This window comes from Armigeres subalbatus, chromosome 1 (assembly GCF_024139115.2).
Source record: "Armigeres subalbatus isolate Guangzhou_Male chromosome 1, GZ_Asu_2, whole genome shotgun sequence".
NCBI lineage: Eukaryota > Metazoa > Arthropoda > Insecta > Diptera > Culicidae > Armigeres > Armigeres subalbatus.
Genome location: NC_085139.1, coordinates 210211330 through 210221692, shown reverse-complemented (window position 1 = coordinate 210221692; position 10363 = coordinate 210211330). Strand labels below are relative to the sequence as shown.

At 49.0% G+C, this 10363-nt stretch overlaps 2 protein-coding genes across 2 annotated transcripts; one reads left to right on the top strand and one right to left on the bottom strand.

Moving 5' to 3' along the window:
• Positions 1–297: 297 nt before the first annotated feature.
• LOC134210446 (serine protease 1-like) lies at positions 298–1273 on the bottom strand. Its single transcript, XM_062686494.1, has 2 exons — positions 1184–1273; positions 298–1128 (listed from the first exon to the last, which is right to left on the bottom strand). Exons 1-2 carry the CDS (start codon positions 1218–1220, stop codon positions 338–340), a joined length of 828 nt encoding a protein of 275 aa, XP_062542478.1. The 5' UTR covers positions 1221–1273; the 3' UTR covers positions 298–337.
• A 176-nt stretch (positions 1274–1449) lies between these two features.
• LOC134210436 (trypsin alpha-3-like) lies at positions 1450–2430 on the top strand. The gene is made up of 2 exons (XM_062686487.1): positions 1450–1528; positions 1585–2430. Exons 1-2 carry the CDS (start codon positions 1498–1500, stop codon positions 2385–2387), a joined length of 834 nt encoding a protein of 277 aa, XP_062542471.1. The 5' UTR covers positions 1450–1497; the 3' UTR covers positions 2388–2430.
• Positions 2431–10363: the final 7933 nt, after the last annotated feature.

The following is a 10363-nucleotide window of genomic DNA, read 5'->3' as shown; positions in this document are numbered from 1 at the left end:
TGTATGGTGGACTTCTACCACCGGAACAAGCAATCCGTAGCGTTATTCTTAGCCAGATAACTGGCTGCCGACACCACACAGCTATCTTGGCTTTTCGGGGAGAGAAGTTGACATTGATTTTACGTCAACTCTCAATGTGGCCGAACAGCCTGAATAAAAAACTAACCTATTAAAAACTAAAAATGTATCGTAGCAAATAAGGATGATAGTGTTAAGAAAACACAGAAAACCTAGTTTAAGAGATGATTTTTAAACAAAATTTTATACGGTTTAGATAAATAAGGCACCCCGGACCACTAAAGTAACTAAAGTTTATTCGTAATATCGTTCGTCCCATTTACAACGGAGTCGGCACTACCCATCCTGGGGCAGGATTGTCAGTCCGCGTAAACTGGCTTTGAATCCAGGTCCGGTACTGTCTGAGATCGATGTACACTCCCGGATTGTTGGCAGCTCCACATGTAATTCCAAACGACAAAACGCCGGCCAGCTGACCATTGCAGTAGATGCCACCTCCGATGTTGCCCTGACACACGGTATTGGCGTTGGCCGCAATGGTTCCGGCGCAGAACATCGTCGACAGGACGCGATTGGCATGCACAGTAGCAACGTTGCACGACGCTGTTGCGATTGTCGGGGCGGTGATCACTCGCTGTGCAGGGTTTAGTGCGGCGTTGGCAGCATTTGTGGCAGCTCCCCATCCAGCGTACAGACACTGGGTGTTGTCGGCTAAAACACGGGTGTTGATCACTGCCGGTTCGATAGTGTTGTGATTCTCTGGATACAGGGTTCCAAGTCGGATCACCGCAAGGTCGTTATTGCCCGTTAGCCGATTGTAGTTCGGGTGTACGAAGAGGTGCGTGACGTTTCGAATCTCTCTGCGACTGGTAGCCGGTACCAAATTAACATCACCGGCAATCACACGCAACCAAACTGGATTGATGAGGGTGAATGTGGTTGGGTGCATCACGCAGGAGGCAGCGGTCAGCACATGTTGACGGTTCAGAATGGTTCCACCGCAGTGCAGGTTGTAAGGGGAATCAATGCTCACCGCTGCAGGATATTGCCCCGGTAGAGTAACGGTACCTCCAGTCAAACGAGACGACGCATCTTCGTCAGCGAAGGCGACTAAAAAAAGTGGGATGAAATTCAAGTAACTTTTCTACATTGAATAATAACTTACCAGCAGCGATCACCGTTAAAATGAGCAACAGTTTCATTTTGCCAATCCAACCGTCACGGGATGCAATCAGATACTGCCAGTACTGAGTGATGTGCTGCACGACTATGCTTCCGAATTCGATGGGCTTATTCTTATCGCTTGCAGTGATTCCTCCCTGATTTCACCACACTTCGGCACGGTGATATGAAGTTTGATTGAAATCCCCGAAAATGAGGGGTCTATAATCTGAGATAATGATAACTAACTGAGATAACGCGTTTGCCTCGGTGGAATATTCACATCCATCCCATCAGTACGCTTCGCAGTCTACCAGGATGAAGTTCACGATTGCAGTTTTGCTACTTGGTAAGCTTCCTTCGCGTTCGATGTTATCATTTCCCTAATGTTTTTTTTGTCCAAAGCCTTTTCCCTCGCAAATGGTTATTTGCAGGATAACGATGAATATGATCCGTTCGAGCCGTTCATCAGTGGCGGTACCAATAGCGTGCTTGGACAGTTTCCTTCGATAGTTGCCGTTGGCGTTCCTACCCCAACTAATGCCTTCTGCGGTGGCGTGATTCTAAACGAAAACCATGTCCTGACGGCGGCTCGTTGTGTACTCACCGTCCAGAACACATTGCTATTCCCGAATCAGGTCACCATAATGTCCGGCGTTCTCCAGTTGAACTTTGCCGCTGCCCGTATTGGAGTGTCCGCAGTGTACGTCCATCCGCAGTACAATCCGTTCACATTTGCCAACAATTTGGCCGTGCTCCGCACCACGTCAAACTTCTTCCCGCCGGAGGTTGCTGTTCCCAACATTGGCTTCGCCGTCCTAGGAAATGAGATACCCTTCGACGGATTGGCGTGTCAAGCTGCCGGATGGAACAATGCTACCGCGACACCCGTCCAGCAGTTCATCAACGCCCCCGTCATCAACAGAGACACGTGCAACGCGTTGGCGGTGAACTTGGGCCGTATCGACGAGTCGATGCTCTGTGCTGGAATAGTAACAACCGGGGCTGGTGTTTGTGCTAGCAACATGGGAACCGGGCTATTCTGCGATGGCCAGCTGGCTGGAATCTTGTCCACCGGGTTTGGATGCGGAACGGCGAACAATCCCGGAGTGTACACGCAGATCCGCTACTACCAGCAGTGGATACGGCAGCAGTTTGATCGACAGGATATCCCTACCGGAGGATCCTCGCCGATTCCAATTTGGTAGACATATTTGGGAATAAGTTAAATAAATTTGCTTAATTAATTAACGGCTAAAGCATTCAAATTGAATCCGAAACCATAAAGGACAGTTCCTTTGAACCATTATTGCCTTTCTCGTGCAAAAAATGCTGAAAAATATTATTGAGTGCTGTGTAGCGTGTTTCGCGCATAAAAAATAGTGTTTTGGCAATAACTTCTGATCCCATTGTCAGATCTGGCCAATTTCAAATAGCAAACAATGGGACGACAGTTGAATGGAACTTGTTGCTAGTAATTCGGGCAATGTCAAGTTCCCAAAAGTGCATCTACAAAATTTGTTACACACACAGTCACACATACTGTCACACACACACACTGTTTACAAAGGCACCCATGGGATCACAAAAGGCGACTATCTACAACAGGTAGAGATAACGGCCCGGAGGGGGACCCTTTTAACATGGAAACGAATACAAAAAACAACGAAGGAGCAGGCGGAGCGAATGTTTTCGCAAAAAGTGGGAAGTTGCAGCGATCTCCAGTGATGTCGCAGGCAGCAGTAGCGAGTACCAGTAGTACGGCCAAGACTGCTGAGAACCAGGTAGGCCAACAGGCGCTCGGATCCGGGAATATGGTGTTCACCCAAAAATCGGAAAGTGGTGCTATTCAGAAGGAGCTACAACTTGAGAGGACCAACCTGATGGAGGTGCGGAAGCGAGTCAACGAGCTTTATGACTTCGTGAAGGACAAGCACAATGTTCACACGAAGATCAGGCTTCTAGTGACGAGCATCAAGTTCGCCATAAAAGCAGCCGAACACGAACAGATCGCGCTAAAAAAGAGAGCCGAAGCCGCTGAAAAGGTGCTGAAAGAAGCGGCGGAGCATACAGCAGCTGAGAAGCAGCAGACACCTAAAAGTCCCCGAATCACTCGCACGGAAAAACGAGGAAGGGATTCGCCTGGCGAGCAGGAAGTCACGAAAAAGCAACGGAATGTGCAGGACTTTACCAGCGTGCTGAAGGAACGCATCAAAGGTGGTGAGTGGCAGACCGTGGAAAGTCAGCGGCAGAAGAGGAAGAAGCAGAAGGAGAATATGGAAAAGAGGATCGAACAGAAGAAAAAAGAAAAACGTCGTTCTCCTCGGGAGAGAGTGAAAGGTGATGCCCTGATCGTAGAAGCGAGCGATAAAACGTCGTACGCAGCTATCCTGAAGAAGGTGAGAGAGGACCCGGAGCTAAAAGAGAAAGTGGTGAGAACTAGGCGTACCCAAAAGTGAGAGTTGCTGTTCGAGCTGAAGAAGGATCCTACGATCAAGAGCTCGGCATTCCGGGAGCTCATTGCCAACTCATTGGGCAGTGACGGTAACGTAAGAGCTCTAACGCAGGAAGCAGTGGTCGAGTGCAGAGACCTGGACGCGATCACGACGGAAGACGAACTGAGGGATGCACTGGTCTCACAATGCAAGCTGGGGGAAGTGCAAATGACGATTCGACTGAGGAAAGCGTACGGTGGCACACAAGTAGCAGCGATACGACAAAATGGTGGAGGCGGGCAAGGTGAAAGTAGGATGGTCGGTGTGCCCGTTGAGATTCGCCCCACGGGTCACCAAGCAGATGGAGCGATGCTTTAAAAATGCATGGCGTTTGGCCACCAGGCACGAAACTGCAAAGGCCCGGATAGATCCGGTCTATGTAGGAAATGTGGTGAAGAAGGACACGTTGCTAGGGACTGCACGAAGCAACCAAGATGCCTGCTCTGTAAACCGGAGGACGGAACGAGCATACGTCGGGTGGCTTTCAATGCCCTGCATACAAGAAGGCGATGGCGGGCCGGGATTGATGGAGATCATCCAGTTGAATCTCAATCATTGCGACACCGCACAGCAACTGTTGTGGCAGTCGACAACAGAAGCAATGTGTGACGTGGCAATTATTGCTGAACCGTATCGGATCTTTTCTGATAACGGCAACTGGGTGGCGGATTCATCGGGGATTGCGGCTATCCAAGTGATGGGCCAATTCCCTATTCAAGAAGTGGTAGACAGCCCAAGCGAAAGTTTCGTTATCTCCAAAATTAACGGGATCTTCGTGTGTAGCTGCTACGCATCCCCAAGATGGACCTTGGAGCAGTATAACCGGATGCTGGATGCACTCACGGAGATGCTGATCGGCCTTAATGTGATGTAATCAGATGTAATCATCGCAGGCGACTTCAACGCTTGGGCAGTGGAGTGGGGAAGCAGGCTGACTAACCCCAGAGGTTACAGTTTGCTGGACGTCAAGCTGTGCAACGAAGGTACCGTTAGTACATTTCGCAGAGATAGCAGGAAGTCCATCATCGACGTCACGTTCTGCAGTCCGTCGCTGGTGAGGAACTTGAACGCAAGAGATAGTGAGGACTATACACGTAGTGATAAACAGGCGATCCGGTATAGTGTTGGAACACGAATGCCGACGGTACGACGAGAGATTAGGACTAGCGAGCGAAAATGGAAGACGAAGGACTTCGACAAGGACCTGTTTATCGAAGCACTTCGAGCCGTCAGCGCCGCTACAGATCTCGATGCAGATGAGATGACAGAACTTTTGGGAGGGCATGCGATGCGACGACGCCTAGGACACTGGAGCCAAGGAGAAGCCGGCGGCTAATTTACTGGTGGAACGGAACTCTTGCTAGTCTTCGTGCTGCGTGTCTCAGAGCCAGAAGACGCTTTCAAAAGCAAGGTCCGAAACAGTCAGAGAGGAGCGTAAGATAATCTTCCGTTAAGCTAGATCGGCCTTCAAACGGGAGATAAAAGTCAGCCAATCAAACTGCTTCAAGGAGTTGTGCCGAGTAACCATTGCAGGTATGCAAGTCTCCAACGACGAGCTGTCATCAGTGGCGAAAGGTCTGAAGATGAAGAAAGCTCCGGGTCCGGATGGAATGTCGTCAAAAACGCTTTTAACAGTGGCAGCTGGGAGGCCATCGCCGCAGCGCTGCACGGTATGCGGGTTCCTGACTACTTGTGTAGAATCCTTGAAAGTTACTTTCAGAACCGGATCCTGGTTTACGAAACGAATTCGGGGCAGAAGTCGATTAGGGTTACGGCAGGTGTTCCGTAAGGTTCCATACTAGGCTCAACGCTGTGGAACATTATGTACAACGGAGTTCTAAAACTGAAGTTGCCCAAAGGCGTGAAGATCTTCGGATTCCCGGACGATGTCGTCCTTACAATAACCGGAGAGTCGTTGGAAGAAGTAGAAATGCTGGTGGCGGAAACGACCGACGCAGTTGAAAACTGAATGAACGGAGTCAAGCTGCAGCTTGCTCACCACAAAACAGAAGTGATGCTGGTTAGCAACTGCCGAGAAATCCAGCGGATCCAGATTACCGTAGGAGGGCACAACATACCATCCGTGCGGGCTTTGAGGCATCTAGGAGTGATGATCGACGACCGGTTGAATTTCAACACCCATGTGGACTATTCCTGCGAAAAGGCGGCTTAAATGGTCAGTGCGTGTTGGGAGAAATTTCGTTCCGGACGAAGAGCAAACACCTCTTGCAAGCAGGTCTTTTCGACACAGCTTCAAATCTGAAATTTAGTTTATTTAGTTCATTATTTAATCCATTTTTAATAATTATTAGCACTTACATTTGGTGTTCTTTGTACGTAACCGCAGAAAGTTGAACAGCGTGTTTCGCCTAATGGCCGTTCGAGTCGCGAGTGCGTACCGAACTATTTCCTCGGAGGCAGTTTGCGTTATCGCAGGGATGATTCCAATCAGCATAACCCTAGCAGAGGATATCGAGTGTTACCAACGGAGAGATACCAGAAATGTGAGGAAGACGGTGAAACTGGACTCTATGGTGAAGTGGCAGCAGGAGTGGGACAATGCGGATAATGGAAGGTGAACCCATTGGCTCATCTCCAATGTGTCGACGTGGGTGAACAGGGAGCATGGTGAGATGAACTTTTACCTTATACAGTTCCTCCTTAGCCGTGCGGTAAGACGCGCGGCTACAAAGCAAGACCATGCTGAGGGTGGCTGGGTTCGATTCCCGGTGCCGGTCTAGGCAATTTTCGGATTGGAAATTGTCTCGACTTCCCTGGGCATAAAAGTATCATCGTGTTAGCCTCATGATATACGAATGCAAAAATGGTAACCTGGCTTAGAAACGTAGCAGTTAATAACTTTGGAAGTGCTTAATGAACACTAAGCTGCGAGGCGGCTCTGTCCCAGTGTGGAGATGTAATGCCAATAAGAAGAAGAAGAAGTTCCTGTCCGGACACGGTTGTTTCCGCCAATATTTGCACCGGTGTGGCCATGCGTCATCGCCATTCTGCCCGGCGTGTATTAACGTAGAGGAGACTCCAAAGCACGTGATATTCGACTGCCTGAGGTTTGCAGAGGCACGTAGAAGAATGCCTGCCATAAGGGCATTCGCAGAGCGAATGTGTCGCGACGAAGGTACTTGGAATGCGGTAACCAGAGTCGTGACGCAAATACTGTCAGAGCTGCAGCGTCGATTGAGGAGGGACCAGCAAGTAAGCGTTGGTTTGGAGGGAAATCCAGCACAGTGAGCAGTGTTTGGTCTCGAGTCGTCGGGCCGCCAGCGAACCGGAAGTCTTCTGCCAACCGGAATCGTCGGACCGCTGAAGAAAGAAGTAAGAAGAAGGAAGTGCTTCGGGTATGTAGGGCACCGCCAGTGTCGACGTCATGCACCACCGGAACTGTCAAACCCCTCTGCAATCCGAAGACGAAGTCGGCGCAATGCGCGAAAGCGTCCCCTGCGATAGCCGTCGGTAGTCGGGGCACCATCAGTGCGGAAGTTTCCTTCACCGGAACTGGTGGACCACCCTCGACGCCGGGGGAAGTCAGGAGGATTCGAGTGAGGAAGCTTGTGGCTCAACCGCCGAGGGATCGAGACAACGGCGGCGAACTAGCCTAAGCTAGGGGCCGGAATTTAAGAAGAAGTGCATGAGCACAGAGTCGGAGTCGAGGTCTACCCAGACTGAGTCCCAACGATTCGCGGACTCGGACAAGGTCGAATCGACCGTGGGCGTGCCAGCGAAGACGGTGGTGCCAAAGTCTACCCAGACTGAGGCTCATGTCCTAGTCATCAAGACGGACGAGGCTACGCACTCGGACGTCTTGAAGGCGATGAGGAGTGACGTCAAGCTCGGTGACCTCGGCGCCGACTTACGTCGAATAAGACGTACCCGGACGGGCGAGATGATCCTCGAGATGAAGCGGGGCGTCTCGCAAAAGGGCACCGCCTACAAGAAGTTGCAAAGTCACAGTGCAGGTAAGATGGGCACATGGGTTGATACCGCACAGATAGAAAAATCAATTGAAATTTAAGCTAAAAGTCATGCACATAAATGGAACGCCATTATTAGCGTAATTCCATACGGGATATAGCCTTAATGTATACAATATTCGACGTGAATCGTCAATATTGCATACAAGTTGTAAGCAATCTTGTTAGCAAGAGGACCATTTCAGCGTAGAATAGTGTAAATATTCGCATGTAAAGATTTACGCGTTGTTTATTTTTCATTACTTTTTTCTGTGCGGAGATAGGTACGTGGGTCAAGAGACGCCATGGGGAAATCACTTTCCACCTGACCCAGGTCCTTACAGGCCATGGTTGCTTCAGACAGTGTCTACACCGGTTCGGACCCTCGGCCTCGACCGAGGTTGGGAGTAAACGGCGGAACACGTGTTGCTCGTGTGCCCACGTTTTTGCACAATGCGTGACCACATGCTTGCCACATTGCACAAAACCCCCCAAAAACCTTCTTCAAAAATTCATTTGAGAACTCTTCAAAAAAAAAATTTCCTTAAATAATCTAATAAAAAGTCCACCAAGACTGCTTCTTCTTCTTCTTGGCATTACATCCCCATACTGGGACAGAGCCGCCTCGCAGCTTAGTGTTCATTAAGCACTTCCACAGTTATTAACTGCGAGGTTTCTAAGCCAGTTTACCATTTTTGCATTCGTATGTCATGAGGCTAGCACGATGATACTTTTATGCCCAGGGAAGTCGAGACAATTTCCAATCCGAAAATTGCCTAGACCGGCACCGGGAATCGAACCCAGCATGGTATTGCTTTGTAGCCGCGCGTCTTACCGCACGGCTCAGGAGGGCCCCCACAAGTCCACCAAGAATTCCTTCGAATATTTCTCCAGGAATTTCTTTAAAAGCTTCGTAGATTTCTTCAGAAATTCCAGACGAGTTCCACCTTAACAACATTCATGAACTATCATAAGACGAGTTTTGTACTATTCCAACTAATTCCACCACGTTGTATTGCTTTACAGATACGCATTTTGTCCTCAACTGTAAGGCCATTTTCAGTGTCTCGTACTTTACTCGACTTGACTCTAGTTCATTATTTGTTTTTTATTGCGATTAGTCATCGGCGTGGCAAAATCATGATCGGTGGCGGCGGCGTGGGTAAAACAACCGGCGGCGGCGGCGCACAGGTCTATTAAACTGTGTTACAGACAACTTGAGAGAATCTTCATGTTTGTTTTAGCATCGCCGTTTTGACAACCTACAATTAACCTCGTGACGGTGCTGTCAAGTGACGGCAAACCCGAGTGCGAAACTTCAGAATCGTATTGTTTTGTGGTGAGTTATCGTGCAGCTACTAAGTGATCCATAAATCAAAGCCAGTTTTATATTTGTTTGCAGATATCTCCCCTTTCTCGCTTGGCCCGTCCACAGCAGCAGTTTTCAATTTCCTTGTCTTGAACCGAATACCGTTGACGGGACGGTCTTTGCTTTTCTGCGCTCTTCAATTTTCCAGCTCTTCAAAACAGCTCACTGTTTTCACTAATTTCCCCAAGATCATGACGTCCCATAACACGAGTTTGTATCGGTAGTGACGAAATTGAGGGGGTTGAAGGGTTCGTGCACTTTGGTTCACTGGTAACCTCCGATACCAGCAAATAAAGTCGGTGAAGCATCGTGGCAGGAAATCGTACATACATACTATGGACTCCACAAAATGCTCCGATCGAATAGAATTCGCCGCGGTACCAAACTGACTATCCACAAAACTCTTAGACCGGTAGTTCTCTACAGACAAAAGACCTGGACGCGTCTCGCGGAGGACCGAAGTGCACTTGGAGTTTTCGTAAGGAAAGCGCTACGTATCGTCTATGGTGGGGAGCACATGGCGGACGGTATGTTGAGAAGACGAATGAACCACCATCAGCAGCTGTTAGAAGAACCATCCATCATTCACACCATGACAATCGACTGCGTTGGGCCGGGCACGTAGCCAGAATGTCGGACAGTAACCCGGTGAAAATTTTTCTAGACAAATATCCGACGAACACAAGAAGGGGAGGTGAGCAGATTTGCAGACCCCCCGTAGACTGCGTGGCTGCTGGTGACGTACAGTCATAAACTGTGGCTGAATTTAAACGAAAGTCGTGTCTTGCGGAGGCCACCTTGGCTGAATAAATAAATAATAAGCGTCTCCGGATTCGATGATTAAATGGGACTGCAACTTTTTATCTATGATCTGTTTCGATTCATTTTTGTGAGACCATCAACATGCTAGTCTAATAGACATCAAATACGGCTAAATATCCTCTCAAGAGTGGACAGCTACGCTCCTAAGCAATTGGTTTCCTTTGAACGTATAACTGAGGTCATCACCTGACCAGACTGGCGAGCTCACGTTGCAAAATGTGGCACAATCTTGATTTCATAGAAACAGAAATAGATATTGCGAAAAAAAAATGAAATCTCGCAATTTTGCACAGGTCAAAAGCAGTATAAAGGTTCCCCCAAACACACGCGACGCGATTATATCGCTTGGCGACAGCGATTCTGTCGCCGTTGGTATGGAAGCGTAAATAGAACATTGCCTGCAGCGACCCAACGATAGAATCGCGGCGACTAGTTATCGCGGTCGCGGCGATGAAATCGCTTAGGTCTGGGGGAGCCTTAAAGCGTATGACCTGTTAGATGTCAAAACCGTCGTGACATGACATTACTGC